Consider the following 16289-nt stretch of genomic DNA (forward strand, 5'->3'; position numbering starts at 1 on the left):
AAAGACAAGTCACAATATCATTGTCACTTAACTGTGCAGAAACAAGAGAAAAGTGTCCCGGTAGTCTTTACATGACTACATTTCTACTTTCCAACACCTTTTACATTTTAGTGTTTTCTCTGTTGATCTTTATCAAGTCTATCAAATGTTACACAAAGCTGACAGATGATCATCAATGAGAGAGGACTTGTATCTGGATTTATTAAACTTCATCTAAATTCGCCATTCAGTATCCACCTCTATGTTTTTAGCATGAGCAGACATTTTTGAGGAGCGGTGCACATTGATTGGATTAATCATTTCCGAGAAAAAAAACAGGCTTCAAAATAAAAGCAATGTATTTTTAGTTCAGTCATAAAGGTCGGGTCACAGGACGACAGCAGAACGAAGGGGAAAAAGTCAAAAAATCAGGAAAAGGTGGCTAAATGATCCTGTACCTTTCCCATCACTGAAAAGCCTGCGCACCAAGAACGCATGAGTGTGAAAACGAAACATTCACGATCATGGGACTGAAAGCGGGAATAAAACCAAATGGTCTCCGACGCTGGATCCATGGCTCCGTCCACCATCTCCATCGCTGTCCCCTCGGATAGTTCCCCATGGATTACATGAACACGCCATGCCAGGCTGTGTGGCAAACACAATGGCGCTGTGCCAGGCTGTGTGGCATGGGGCGATCGCTCCGTGCCAGGCTCTGCCATTACGCTATGGCACCATGCTAGGCTGTGTGGCAAATGTGATGGCACCGTGCCATGCTGTGTGGTGCGGGGTGATCGCTCCGTGCCAGGCTTTGCCATTACGTGATGGCGCTGTGCCAGGCTGTGTGGCGAATGTGATGGCGCCGTGCCAGGCTGTGTGGCGCAGGGCAGTCGCTCCGTGCCAGGCTCTGGCATTACGCGACAGTGCCATGCCAGGCTGCGTAGCTGTGTGGCGAATGTGATGGCGCCGTGCCAGGCTGTGTGGCGCAGGGCAGTCGCTCCGTGCCAGGCTCTGGCATTACGCGACAGTGCCATGCCAGGCTGCGTAGCTGTGTAGCGAATGTGATGGCGCCATGATAGGCTGTGTGGCGCTGGTGATCTCTCCGTGCCAGGCTCTGCCATTACGTGATGATGCTGTGCAGCTGTGTGGCGTGCATTACGCAGTGGTGCAGTACCAGGCTGGCTGGAGTGGGGCAATCGCTCCGTGCCAGGCTTTATTATACTCTGGAGGACACACACACACACAGCTTGGGAGGTGGACGAAGGTCACCGCAACACTAACTTGATATAATAGTAAATATTTTATTATTTAATTTCCAGGTATTTGTGGGCTGGTTTGAGTCAGCCAAAGGGCCAGATACGGCCCCCGGGCCATAAACTGCCCAAGTGTGTGGTAGGGGGATTGGACTGGCAGAGTCCTGAAGCATCAGCAGCACCAGAAGAGCCGACACATCACATCTGGGTTGATGTCACTGGTGCTGCATGTCCTCACATCCACCATGCCATGGAATCGCTGTGGGTCCTGAATGGCAACCACTCAGACAGATAACTAGTCCATCCCCATCTCTCAAAAGTAAGCATCAGCTGCAGCTATGTGAAATGTAGGTGTGTCCTTGGTCTTCTCTAGCCCCTGGGGTCCACAACGCTGATGCACCTTCATGCTGGATCATGCACAGAGAAATGTGCCACGTGGACAAAATATCATAGCAGATGCTTCCCCACAATGCAAGTAATGTTTCTCATCTGAGCCACCTGAAGTAACTACTGATGTGACACAGAGTCAATCCAGTGGTATCCAGGGATCCTCCTAAGAGAGGATACCTTTTTAGTAATGGACAAAACATGGTCTCACCATTTCCACCAGTAATGTCTTTCCAGACTGTTGTAGGTACGGTGCATCTGAAAAGTATTCACAGCACTTCACTTATTCCACATTTTGTTATGTTATAGCCTTATTCCAATATAGAGTAAAGAAATGTTTCCCTCAAATTTCTACTCACAACACCTCATAATGACTACATGAAAGGTTTTTCTTTTTTTTTTTTGTTGCAAATTTATTAAAAATAAAAACCTAAGAAATCACGTGTACACAAGTATTCACAGCCTTTGCTCAGTACTTTGTTGATGCACCTTTTGGCAGCAATTACAGCCTCAAGTCTTGCTTAGTGCACCTACCTTTGCGCAGTTTTGCCCATTCCTCTTTGCAGCACCTCTCAAGTGCAGTCAGGTTGGACGGGCATCATGTTTGGAGGAAACCAGATACCATCCCGACAGTGAAGCATGGTGGTGGCAGCATCATGCTGTGGGGATGTTTTTGAGTGGCAGGAACTGGGAGACTAGTCATGATTGAGGGAAACATGAATGCAGCAATGTACAGAGACATCCTGGATGAAAACCGGCTCCAGAGCGCTCTTGACCTCAGACTGGAACTTTCACACCAAAGAGTTTAATCTTTGTCTCATCAAATGGTCTGAAAGTCCTCCAGGTGCCTTTTGGTGGATTGCTGCAGAGATGGTTGTCCTTCTGGAAGGTTCTTCTCTCTCCACAGAGAAATGCTGGAGCTCTGACAGAGTGACCATTGGGTTGTTTGTCACCTCCCTGACTAAGGCCCTTCTCCCACAATTGCCCAGTTTTGATGGGTGGCCAGCTCGAGGAAGAGTCCTGGTGGATCCAAAATTCTTCCATTTATGGATGATGACTTTGTGCTTGGTTTGTGATTTGATGTTCACTGTCAACTGTGGGACCTTATACATAGACAGGTGTGTGTCTTCCCAAATCAAATTCCAAATTTACCCCAGATGGACTCCAATTAAGCTGCAGAAACATCTCAAGTATGATCAGTGGAAACAGGATGCACCTGAGATCAATTTTGAGCTTCGTGGCAAAGACTGCAAATATTTATGTACATATGATTTCTTAGTTTTTATTTATTTTTAATAAATTTGAAAACATCTCAAACAGTATTTTTCACATTATCATTTTGGGGTGTTGTATGTAGAATTTTGAGGGGAAAAAAATAATTTCATCCATTTTGGAATAAGGCTGTAACATAAAATGTGGAAAAACTGAAACACTCAATACTTTCTGGATGCACTGTAACAAACCAAGTTTGTGGCTCCTGTGGGGTTCAAACATCAGACTTCTCACTCTCCAGACAAACACACTACCAGGTCACCCAAAGGGGAATTTCCCACATCCAAGCTAGTAGGAACATCTTTTCCATCTGGACTTCACCTTATAATTTTCTAGTATGTAGCACTTCATGTTTTTAAATTCAACATTGTGACATTTTTACACACTCCCTCGTGTGTGCAATCAGTTTCCTCTTCCTGAAAGTAGACAGAACTGACATCATTAAACTGAGTCTCCCCACCAGAGAGTTCTACACCAGGGACCACATTCCATTTGTTTGTCTTGGTAGGTCTAATCTGGTTTCATAGAGTCTGTTCCTGTTGCTGGAGAATGGTCAGGTATTATTCCATTCTATCAGGTGAAACAATCTGTGAATTGCAAAAAAAAAATTACTGTACAATCAAAAAGTAAGAGAACAAGCCGATCTTGACAATCATCTCTCCTTTTCACATTGGTTTCTGCGGAGCATTGTTGCATACTTTGCATTGACCTATCAACTCTTTGCTCCCATACAAGATGAAACTGAATGAACACAAAAGTTGATGATGCATCAAGTCATTAGGACAAACTGACCTGAAATCATCTTACTCCTCAATGAAATGTGAGGTCTTTAAACCTTTTGATGTGGACGTTTTTGCTTCGTATCAAATATACAGATGCAATTATAGTGAATGGAACCAGTGATGTAAGATGATGTGCTGGATGTTTTTTGGCAGGTTCCTTAGCTACCACTGATATGACTTTGTGTCAAACGAGAGGGCAATGCTTCCCAATCCCAGTCCTCTGCCCCCCCCCCCCCGATATCTGATTTGTGTGTGTTCAGTCAGTTAACAGCTACCAGACATGTGAGTGAGCCAATCCACTGTGGGAAGAGCATGAAGAGACTGAAAATGTGAAGGTTAGTGAATTGAAATTGGGAGCCATAAGCTTCGGGGGCCTCGGATGATGAGTGTCACTTGCGTTGTGACAGAATGGCAGCTCTGGCACGTTGGCCATACGGAGCGTTTCTCTGTGCGTGATCCAGCATGCAGGATCCTCACTGTGGAGGGACCCAACAGCTGGAAACGACAAAGGCGGGGACCACGCTTTACCTGGCTGTTGCAGATTGATGGTTACTTTTGAGAGGTGTGTGATAGAGAGTGTCTGTTTGCGTGGTTGCCCTCCAGGACTCGAGATTAATCTGTAGCACAGCAGATGCAGCAACTCATGCTCTCTCAAGCTTGACCTGGTTATTGCAGCTGAAGAATTTGTGTCACTAATGAAACGGTGACATTTAGGTTGCTGCTCGACTGCATATGTTACATTTTCAAGTAAAATTCTAAAAGCGAAGTACTCTGTTTTTACTGTGTCCACACTAACCTAGTTAGACATGTGGGCCAAAGAATCTCAGTCTGATTACACAACAGTCTCTTTCATAAGTGGCATATGTACAGTGAGTGATGGCAGTGTGGAGTGTGGAAAGTGACAAAAAGCAGAAATCTCAGTGCATGCATGCGGCGCACGTAGGTGCTCCACAAGGAATACGGCTTGCTTCAAGAGCTGGAGGCGTTTTTCCACTTGATGACCTGGGCCGGCTCTCTCTTCCAGTTAGACTGAGGTGCATCCTCAGCACTCGAAAGAGCCTGACATCATTTATGGAGATATTTTACAGTTCATTCCCCAATTGTCAGAGCGGTTGTGAGTTTGGATATTGCTGGAGAGTGTCAAAGCAGTTTCTGCAGAGGCCACTGTGGCACACGTGCACAGAATGTGTGAGCAGCTTCAGGACAGCTGAGGAGGAGGAGTGAAGAAATGGGAACAGGAGAGGAAAGGAAGAAAGACCAGAGGAGGCATATTAGGAGAAGAGAGAGCAGTGTGGAGGAGAGGAAAGAATAAGCAAGAGTGGAGTGGGGGGGGGGAATGAAAAGATGAAAGATCCGGAGGAGACAGGATTAGATGTGAGTGGAAACAAGAGAGGGAGAACAGAGAAAGAGACAAGGAAGTGACAGGACTGAAGGAAACGGGAAAGGACTGAGAGAAGGAAACAAGAATGTAAAGGAGGACTAATAAGATGATTAGAGGAGGAAGAATGATGTGCAGGAAAGACAGAGAAGGGGATTTGAAAACACGAAGACAGAATTGGGAATTTTATTCATATTTATATTTACAGCACCAAATCACATTTCCTCAAACATGAATGAGGTTTAAACTTTACCCACTTCATGAGCAAGGCATTAGTGACAGTGGTTATGAAAAACCAAAATATCCCTCAGTGTTTTTTGATTATAGAAGAAACCTCCAGCAGACCAGACTCAGTGAGGTGACCATCTGCTTTGGCCAAACTAACAAATAAAACAGACTGTTCAATGCATAATTGACAGAACAGTAGAAGATGTTACAACAAAGCAACCAATTTGGGTCATTATTCTCAATGCTGCATTAGCTGACGATGTAATGAGGTGCAGATCAGAAGCCAGATCTGAAGTGTTGGTAAATCAGGGAGTCAGTGCTTACTGTGATCCAAGACCAGTCACAGAGGCAGCAGAGTTCGCCCTCCAGGTCTCCCTGTTTGACCACGAAGTCCATTGTCATCAGCTAGCGAATACCTTGGATCTATGATTTCTATGTAGCAGAGATCTTCAACTCATTCCAGAAAGATTCAAGATTCAAACAACTTTATTGATCCTTGAAAGGGCCAAGAGGCTGCAGGTTTTCATTCCAACCACCCACTCCACCAGGTGATTTCACTGATTAACATCACTTTGAGCAGATGGAATCAGTTAATCAGTGAAATCACCTGGTTGAGTGGGTGGTTGGAACGAAAACCTGCAGCTTCTTGGCCCTTTCTGAAATGAGTTGAAGACCTCTGCTATATAGACTGTGCACCCACTGATGTCTCTCAGTTTCTGCATGTCTACGCAGTTGGAGATTATGGACTAGCGGTTAAAGCTGTAGTCTCTTAAACAGAGAGGATCCTCTTTTCACATGCCTGTTAGACCAAAAAATCACGAAGGTCCCTTGGGCATGGTCTTCAATTCTCAAGTTGCTCCTGGTGTGCAATTGAATGCTGTGCATGGCAGCACCCTGACATTGGTATGTGAGTGAATAGGTAAAGCACTAGAGCACTAGAACACAAACCTCCGTCAACACTAGTTTCCAGTTCCACAAAATTGGACCTTAAAAGGTCAACGTCTTGTTAGAAGTGGCTTTTCATGAGCTAAATTAGATGTAATCAAATGTCAGGAGTATGTATTTAGTTCCTGCACTTGAATCAAAGTTTTTTGTAGCTGTATCTGTTAGCTGTTTAATCTGCGCAGTTAGATTGATCTAGTTATCTAGATTACGATTTGTTTCCCAGTGTAATCTTTACGTGCCTTAACTAAAGCACTCCTTCTGCTGAATCACCTCTAAATTATTTACACATTATTCACTTTGCGTGTTTTTAGGAATCCACTAGGTTAGCGTAGCTACTAGCTCTTAGCCGATTTAGCATGGCGGCTTCTCCTGTCTCTCCCGCACTTTTCTGCTCTGGGTGTGAAATGTTTAGTTATTCCTCGGCCTCCTTTAGCAGTAACGGTACTTGTAATAAGTGTATCTTATTCGTAGCTTTGGAGGCCAGGCTGGGCGAATTGGAGACTCGGCTCCGCACCGTGGAAAATTCTACAGCTAGCCAGGCCCCTGTAGTCGGTGCAGACCAAGGTAGCTTAGCCGCCGTTAGTTCCCCCCTGGCAGATCCCGAGCAGCCGGGAAAGCAGGCTGACTGGGTGACTGTGAGGAGGAAGCGTAGCCCTAAACAGAAGCCCCGTGTACACCGCCAACCCGTTCACATCTCTAACCGTTTTTCCCCGCTCGACGACACACCCGCCGAGGATCAAACTCTGGTTATTGGCGACTCTGTTTTGAGAAATGTGAAGTTAGCGACACCAGCAACCATAGTCAATTGTCTTCCGGGGGCCAGAGCAGGCGACATTGAAGGAAATTTGAAACTGCTGGCTAAGGCTAAGCGTAAATTTGGTAAGATTGTAATTCACGTCGGCAGTAATGACACCCGGTTACGCCAATCGGAGGTCACTAAAATTAACATTAAATCGGTGTGTAACTTTGCAAAAACAATGTCGGACTCTGTAGTTTTCTCTGGGCCCCTCCCCAATCAGACCGGGAGTGACATGTTTAGCCGCATGTTCTCCTTGAATTGCTGGCTGTCTGAGTGGTGTCCAAAAAATGAGGTGAGCTTCATAGATAATTGGCAAAGCTTCTGGGGAAAACCTGGTCTTGTTAGGAGAGACGGCATCCATCCCACTTTGGATGGAGCAGCTCTCATTTCTAGAAATCTGGCCAATTTTCTTAAATCTTCCAAACCGTGACTATCCAGGGTTGGGACCAGGAAGCAGAGTTGTAGTCTTACACACCTCTCTGCAGCTCTCTCCCCCTGCCATCCCCTCATTACCCCATCCCCGTAGAGACGGTGCCTGCTCCCAGACCACCAATAACCAGCAAAAATCTATTTAAGCATAAAAATTCAAAAAGAAAAAATAATATAGCACCTTCAACTGCACCACAGACTAAAACAGTTAAATGTGGTCTATTAAACATTAGGTCTCTCTCTTCTAAGTCCCTGTAGGTAAATGATATAATAATTGATCAACATATTGATTTATTCTGCCTAACAGAAACCTGGTTACAGCAGGATGAATATGTTAGTTTAAATGAGTCAATACCCCCGAGTCACACTAACTGTCAGAATGCTCGTAGCACGGGCCGGGGCGGAGGATTAGCAGCAATCTTCCATTCCAGCTTATTAATTAATCAAAAACCCAGACAGAGCTTTAAATTAATTTGAAAGCTTGTCTCTTAGTCTTGTCCATCCAAATTGGAAGTCCCAAAAACCAGTTTTATTTGTTATTATCTATCGTCCACCTGGTCGTTACTGTGAGATTCTCTGTGAATTTTCAGACCTTTTGTCTGACTTAGTGCTTAGCTCAGATAAGATAATTATAGTGGGCGATTTTAACATCCACACAGATGCTGAGAATGACAGCCTCAACACTGCATTTAATCTATTATTAGACTCTATTGGCTTTGCTCAAAAAGTAAATGAGTCCACCCACCACTTTAATCATATCTTAGATCTTGTTCTGACTTATGGTATGGAAATAGAAGACTTAACAGTATTCCCTGAAAACTCCCTTCTGTCTGATCATTTCTTAATAACATTTACATTTACTCTGATGGACTACCCAGCAGTGGGGAATAAGTTTCATTACACTAGAAGTCTTTCAGAAAGCGCTGTAACTAGGTTTAAGGATATGATTCCTTCTTTATGTTCTCTAATGCCATATACCAACACAGTGCAGAGTAGCTACCTAAACTCTGTAAGGGAGATAGAGTATCTCGTCAATAGTTTTACATCCTCATTGAAGACAACTTTGGATGCTGTAGCTCCTCTGAAAAAGAGAGCTTTAAATCAGAAGTGTCTGACTCCGTGGTATAACTCACAAACTCGTAGCTTAAAGCAGATAACCCGTAAGTTGGAGAGGAAATGGCGTCTCACTAATTTAGAAGATCTTCACTTAGCCTGGAAAAAGAGTCTGTTGCTCTATAAAAAAGCCCTCCGTAAAGCTAGGACATCTTTCTACTCATCACTAATTGAAGAAAATAAGAACAACCCCAGGTTTCTTTTCAGCACTGTAGCCAGGCTGACAAAGAGTCAGAGCTCTATTGAGCTGAGTATTCCATTAACTTTAACTAGTAATGACTTCATGACTTTCTTTGCTAACAAAATTTTAACTATTAGAGAAAAAATTACTCATAACCATCCCAAAGACGTATCGTTATCTTTGGCTGCTTTCAGTGATGCCGGTATTTGGTTAGACTCTTTCTCTCCGATTGTTCTGTCTGAGTTATTTTCATTAGTTACTTCATCCAAACCATCAACATGTCTATTAGACCCCATTCCTACCAGGCTGCTCAAGGAAGCCCTACCATTATTTAATGCTTCGATCTTAAATATGATCAATCTATCTTTGTTAGTTGGCTATGTACCACAGGCTTTTAAGGTGGCAGTAGTTAAACCATTACTTAAAAAGCCATCACGTGACCCAGCTATCTTAGCTAATTATAGGCCAATCTCCAGCCTTCCTTTTCTCTCAAAAATTCTTGAAAGGGTAGTTGTAAAACAGCTAACTGATCATCTGCAGAGGAATGGTCTATTTGAAGAGTTTCAGTCAGGTTTTAGAATTCATCATAGTACAGAAACAGCATTAGTGAAGGTTACAAATGATCTTCTTATGGCCTCGGACAGTGGACTCATCTCTGTGCTTGTTCTGTTAGACCTCAGTGCTGCTTTTGATACTGTTGACCATAAAATTTTATTACAGAGATTAGAGCATGCCATAGGTATTAAAGGCACTGCGCTGCGGTGGTTTGAATCATATTTGTCTAATAGATTACAATTTGTTCATGTAAATGAGGAATCTTCTTCACAGACTAAAGTTAATTATGGAGTTCCACAAGGTTCTGTGCTAGGACCAATTTTATTCACTTTATACATGCTTCCCTTAGGCAGTATTATTAGACGGTATTGCTTAAATTTTCATTGTTACGCAGATGATACCCAGCTTTATCTAGTAATACTGTGAGAAATCTTGGAGTCATTTTTGATCAGGATATGTCATTCAAAGCGCATATTAAACAAATATGTAGGACTGCTTTTTTGCATTTACGCAATATCTCTAAAATCAGAAAGGTCTTGTCTCAGAGTGATGCTGAAAAAGTAATTCATGCATTTATTTCCTCTAGGCTGGACTATTGTAATTCATTATTATCAGGTTGTCCTAAAAGTTCCCTAAAAAGCCTTCAGTTAATTCAAAATGCTGCAGCTAGAGTACTGACGGGGACTAGAAGGAGAGAGCATATCTCACCCATATTGGCCTCTCTTCATTGGCTTCCTGTTAATTCTAGAATAGAATTTAAAATTCTTCTTCTTACTTATAAGGTTTTGAATAATCAGGTCCCATCTTATCTTAGGGACCTCGTAGTACCATATCACCCCAATAGAGCGCTTCGCTCTCAGACTGCAGGCTTACTTGTAGTTCCTAGGGTTTGTAAGAGTAGAATGGGAGGCAGAGCCTTCAGCTTTCAGGCTCCTCTCCTGTGGAACCAGCTCCCAATTCAGATCAGGGAGACAGACACCCTCTCTACTTTTAAGATTAGGCTTAAAACTTTCCTTTTTGCTAAAGCTTATAGTTAGGGCTGGATCAGGTGACCCTGAACCATCCCTTAGTTATGCTGCTATAGACGTAGACTGCTGGGGGGTTCCCATGATGCACTGTTTCTTTCTCTTTTTGCTCTGTATGCACCACTCTGCATTTAATCATTAGTGATCGATCTCTGCTCCCCTCCACAGCATGTCTTTTTCCTGGTTCTCTCCCTCAGCCCCAACCAGTCCCAGCAGAAGACTGCCCCTCCCTGAGCCTGGTTCTGCTGGAGGTTTCTTCCTGTTAAAAGGGAGTTTTTCCTTCCCACTGTAGCCAAGTGCTTGCTCACAGGGGGTCGTTTTGACTGTTGGGGTTTTACATAATTATTGTATGACCTTGCCTTACAATATAAAGCGCCTTGGGGCAACTGTTTGTTGTGATTTGGCGCTATATAAAAAAATTGATTGATTGATTGATTGATAGTGTTGTCAGATTTTTTTTCATAACTTTTTCGGTTTCTGAATTCTTTTCAGATAATTTTCACAGGACATTGGTTATCTCTGCTATGCACACTTTATCATTGCACTTTGTTTCCGTCTGATAACTGGAAGACAAACAAGCATAAAATTGGAACCTTCATCCAATTTTGGTGGTGTAGGTAAATCCGTAACAGAAAAATGACAGTGACTAAGGCACTTTTGATTGAGATATAAAGCAAAATGTACATCAAATTCTTTTCAAACTTTTCAATATTAAATTCAAATGTCCACAAAATCCACAATCCAGATCAGATCCAGTGTTGCCGACCGAATGGTCCCCCTAAAAATCGGTCCACCCTGCCTTCACTGTGCATGTGTCATTAGCCGCGGTTCACGGATTATCACCTTGTTTCTGCTTCAAACTGCACTCCAGTCATCATCTATCTCAGCGATGGATATCAGAAGCTTTTGTAAAACAGTCATTTCCACATAAATTCAGCATTATTTCATCATCAAAGGTGGATGAAGCGATCAGAGCATCGCGGCTACACGGGCTGCTAGCTGATACATTCACTGTGCGTCTGTCATTTCAAAGCGTCACCCAGTATTGCCTTGTTTCTGCTTAAAACGGACTTTAGAATGATTTAAGATGTTTTATCTTGTCATCTGATGGTTAATGATTCCATTAATCCATTTGATCGCTTTGGGTGAAGAAAGTCCATCTCTCAAGAGCTGCTGTGGTCACAAATGACACATGCGCAGTGGAGGGAGGGCAGACCAATTTTTAGGGGGGGGGCGTCCGGTCTGTGACACCGGATCCAACTTCTTCAGGTGATAAAGGAAACCATCCTACATAACACACTGAAATGTGAAAGAAATTTTATCCTTTTTTTGACAGAGTTATGAATTTTTGAAAATTTGTTCAATGTTAAAGATATGGATTTTTCCTGACTTTGACCTTTGAAGATGACCTTGAAAATTGAATCAGTTGTTGCCTATCAGGATCTAATTAGCTGATTACCAGTCATATATTTTCCCACATCCAGACCGGTTACCATGACAATCGGTCCGCAACACGTATTTTCTTTACTAACCAGGAAGCAAAAAACACGATTAGAAAATCCAAGTCAGACATGAACAAACTCCATAAATATCTAAACAGTATCTGAAAAAACACACAGATTTAAAGCTTACCAGCTAACAACTGGACCATATGTTAGCAAGTTCTTCATGGAGGTGAAGCAAACAGATCTGATTACGAGCCGTCAGCAGCTTTCATATTCGTGCGGCACTGTAAGTTTGCCTGTTTATAATAGCCATATAATAAACAAATTATTACCCTCGTTTGCTCTGTCTGTACGGGAATATCAGACCTCCATGTTTTTCGCAACACGTCAGTCTGATATTTCCCCCTACAGATCTTGCAGTTGGTTAATAATCCTTTAATATGCAAAATATGTGCAGAAACTATATATGAATATGTATGATTTGTTTTTATTGTTTACTATGATTTTTTCGTGAAAGTAGCTGCACCAGCTGAACCTTGCATATGTCCACGTTGATGTACACATCAAACCGCCCCTCCAGGAGACACATCGTCTAGGCAGAAGGAGACCAGAAATGAATAACGAACAATAGAATCCACTTTAACATTAATTTAAAATCTACTCAGTTCTCTAAATGGGTCAGGAGACGAGAGTAACAGGGAGGAGGATAGAAGTGAAAGAAACATAACTGGAGAGGCGGAATCAAGATTTGATATGTCCAGAAAGAACATCAGAAAAGGAAAAAAGAGAAGAGGAGGAAATAAGAGTGTGAGATAGGAGATGAGGAAACACACTAGAGATGGACATAATGAAGAAAGACAGAAGAAATGATAGAGGAGAGATGAAAAAGAGCAGAGGTGAACATTTCTTTTAACGAGAAAATGATACAGTTTAGTGTCTTGCTGCTAATAAAGCATTTTTGAGGCATGTTTTCTGCTAATGAGTGTGTGTGCTTTAAAGACCAAAAACTTCATTTCTCTCATTTGCTCTCACTGCAGGTTGCCGTGAAGCTGCAGAATATACTTGCTCAAAGAAACTGTTGATGGGTTTCTGTCTCTGTCTCCGCAGTGGACGGCTGTACGGATTGGTCAGTCGACTACCTGAAGTATCGGGTGCTGCAAGGCGAGCCGGTGCGGCTGAAGTGCGCTTTGTTTTACGGTTACATCCGGGCCAACTACAGCCAGGCACAGAGCGTGGGCCTCAGTCTCATGTGGTACCGCAGCTCCGGCCTCGGCCACAGCGACTTCGAGGAGCCCATCTCTTTCGATGGTGTGCGGATGAGCAAGGAGGAGGATGCCATTTGGTTCCGTCCAGCTGACCTCCAGGATGTGGGCCTCTACTCCTGTGTACTACGGTAGGATAGACGGAACAAAAGACCACTGATGTTATATTATTTAAATACGACGGGATGTACTGAACCAAAGATGCTATCTCCAATCTGGATGCCCCAAACATCACTTAAACATTGCCAAATTTTGATTGCAGACATTAAAATATACTTCTTCATAAAAGAGATTACCCCAAAGCCTATTAACCAATTATCACAATGTTTATTGACTTGAACAGAAACCACAAAACTTAGGAGGAGAGCCGAATAAAGATGTTGCTCAAGAAAATCAATCATTTTAAACATTTTGATGTTCAAACTAATTCCCTCCTTCATAAATATATTTCAGAACTGATTGTGGAGTTTATTGTGGACACAGTGTAGTGTTACTGCTCTTATTAATTATTTTCTGATATTTTTACAACAGTTTGTCTGTAATTGGTACAGAACCAACCCTTTCCATACATTCTAGAGTTGGCCAAGATACCAAACCAAAGTGATTGTGGGACCACCACAACACCAGATCTGTAGTGGTGTTGGAGTTCCAGTGATCAGTATGAATATTGGGAGGAAACTGGCAAAATAAATAAATAAAATTATACTCAAAATCCTGAGTGCAAAGTAGGACACAAAGCATAAAGAGGTTGTATTTTGTCAGTTAGTCATGGGTGTTTTAATGGGCATATTAAACATATTAAAAGCACAGCACCTTGGCAGCAATGTGGATTAGTGGTTAGCACTGTTGCCTCACAGCAAGAAGGTCATGGGATCAATTTCCACCTGTGGACTTTCTGTGTGGAGCTTGCGTGGATTCTGTACGGGTGCTCTGGCTTCCTCCCACATCCAAAGACATGCAGGTTAGGTGAATTGGAAACTTTAAAAATTGTTCCAGGTCTCTCTTGTAAAAGAGATCTTGATCTCAATGGGACTAACCTGGTCAAATAAAGGTTAAATTTAAAATGTGGTGCACAGTCTTTCACTATATTGCTGTCGAATTTTTGAAGATGCTAGCAACATTCTTTAAATACATAAAAAAAAAAAAAAATCACATTTAGAGACTTAAATTTCCTCTGAACAAGAATATGGCCAGTCCACAACCCGCTTATTTCTGTCTTTTCTCACCATAAGACCTGTTCTAAGGCTCCAGCTGCCATTCCTTCTGATTGATGCAGAGGAGGGTTGTGGAGGAGTGGTTGAGAAGGGAAGATTTGTCTCGATCCTACAAATGGAGCTACTATGATATTTACTAACAGGAAAAAATCCATCCATCCATTTTCTTCCGCTTTATCCGGAGTCGGGTCACGGGGGCAGCAGCTCAAGCAAAGCCGCCCAGACCTCCCGATCCACACACACCTCCCCCAGCTCCTCCGGGGGAACCCCAAGGCGTTCCCAAGCCAGCCGAGAGATGTAGTCCCTCCAGCATGTCCTGGGTCTTCCCCGGGGCCTCCTCCCAATGGGACGTGCCCGGAACACCTCTCCAGCGAGGTGTCCAGGGGGCATCCGGAAAAGATGCCCGAGCCACCTCAACTGACTCCTTTCGACGTGGAGGAGCAGCGGCTCGACTCCGAGCTCCTCCCGAGTGACCGAGCTCCTCACCCTATCTCTAAGGGAGCGCCCAGCCACCCTGCGGAGGAAACTCATCTCGGCCGCTTGTACTCGCGATCTTGTTCTTTCGGTCATGAGCCAAATCTCATGACCATAGGTGGGGATCGGAACGTAGATCGATCGGTAAATCGAGAGCTTTGCCCCCCTACTCAGCTCTCTCTTTACCACAATGGTCCAATACAGTGACTGCATCACTCCAGATGCTGCACTGATCCGTCTATCGATCTCACACTCCATCTGTCCCTCACTCGTGAACAAGACCCCGAGATACTTAAACTCCTCCATTTGAGGCAAGGACACTCCACCGACCTGAAGAGGGCAAAGTGTTATGTGTCGACGCGGGTTGAGGAGCGAACCTGCGTCTGACGGAACCCAGCGCTAAAATAACCAGAAAGCGGTTCCAATAACAAAAACAATTTATTTTTCACCCTCTGGTGCATAATAAAGTGTAAAAACTAAAACAGCGTCATTCTGGTGGAGTGAAGGCTGGCACGCTCTCCAGCGCCCAAAAGGATCGAAGCCCGGCGCTTCTGGACTCACTATTACCGCCAAACACCCCCCAGGTGGACACGACAAACCGACTCTCTGCGAAGGATAGAAGAGGTGAGGTAAGTCAGCAGTTACAACTAATATCCTTCAAAAGACACACACCATCAGCAACACATTCAGGTCTGTATTTTAAGATTTATGCAAATGAGCAGCTTCTCACAACAGGTGGAGGATCACTTGTCCGCACGCCACAGCAGTGAGAAGCAAGCTGCACAATTCTCATCACAATTCAAATATACTGCGTAACAAAATACCAAGTTACTATCAACAAGTAGTCAAACAATTAATCACCTCTGATGTGTGCTGACATCATGTGTCCCTCACCCTTCCTGCTTCACAGGCTCGATGTGTCAAACCCAGGCGCGGTCCTCAGCGTCTCACAAACGAACATCACAAGGTCGAGTTCCCGGCAATTCTGCTTGAATCACACATGACTTAAATGCAGAACGCCATCCAATTATCTGCTTCAGCTGAAAGTCTTTAAGGCTGCACGTGAGCACCATTCACAGGTGCTGCACATGATGTTGATGAGGGTGAAGGACTCTTCAGCCAGCACCTTCTCCACAGACAAATCAGTTTTCATGCCACCTGGAGAGCAAAGAAAAGAAAAGAACACCAAAATGTCCAGCCACACCCCCCAACACACAACACAAAGCACCTTTTTCCGGTTGAGAACCATTGTCCCGAATTTGGAGGTGCTGATTTTCATCCCGGACGCTTCACACTCGGCTGCAAACCACCCCAGTGCACGCTGAAGGTCCTGATTTGACGAAGCCAACAGAACCACATTGTCCGCAAACAGCAGAGACGAGATTCTGTGGTTCCCAAACCAGACCCCCTCTACACCCTGGCTGCGCCTAGAAATTCTGTCCATAAAAATAATGAACAGAACCGGTGACAAAGGGCAGCCCTGGCGGAGGCCAACGTGCACTGGAAACAGGTTTGACTTACTACCGGCAATGCGAACCAAGCTCCTGCTGCGGTCGTACAGGGACCGG

At 43.8% G+C, this 16289-nt stretch overlaps 1 protein-coding gene across 4 annotated transcripts in view; it reads left to right on the plus strand.

Moving 5' to 3' along the window:
- Positions 1 to 16289, plus strand: part of il1rapl1a (interleukin 1 receptor accessory protein-like 1a) — a 598387-nt gene that overhangs the window by 202077 nt on the left and 380021 nt on the right. For all 4 annotated transcript variants that reach the window (XM_034187275.1, XM_034187277.1, XM_034187274.1 and 1 more), the window contains exon 3: positions 12879 to 13164. In XM_034187275.1, coding sequence (XP_034043166.1) covers positions 12879 to 13164 — 286 coding nt within the window. The remainder of the gene's footprint in view (positions 1 to 12878; positions 13165 to 16289) is intronic.

This window comes from Thalassophryne amazonica, chromosome 14 (genome assembly GCF_902500255.1).
Source record: "Thalassophryne amazonica chromosome 14, fThaAma1.1, whole genome shotgun sequence".
NCBI lineage: Eukaryota > Metazoa > Chordata > Actinopteri > Batrachoidiformes > Batrachoididae > Thalassophryne > Thalassophryne amazonica.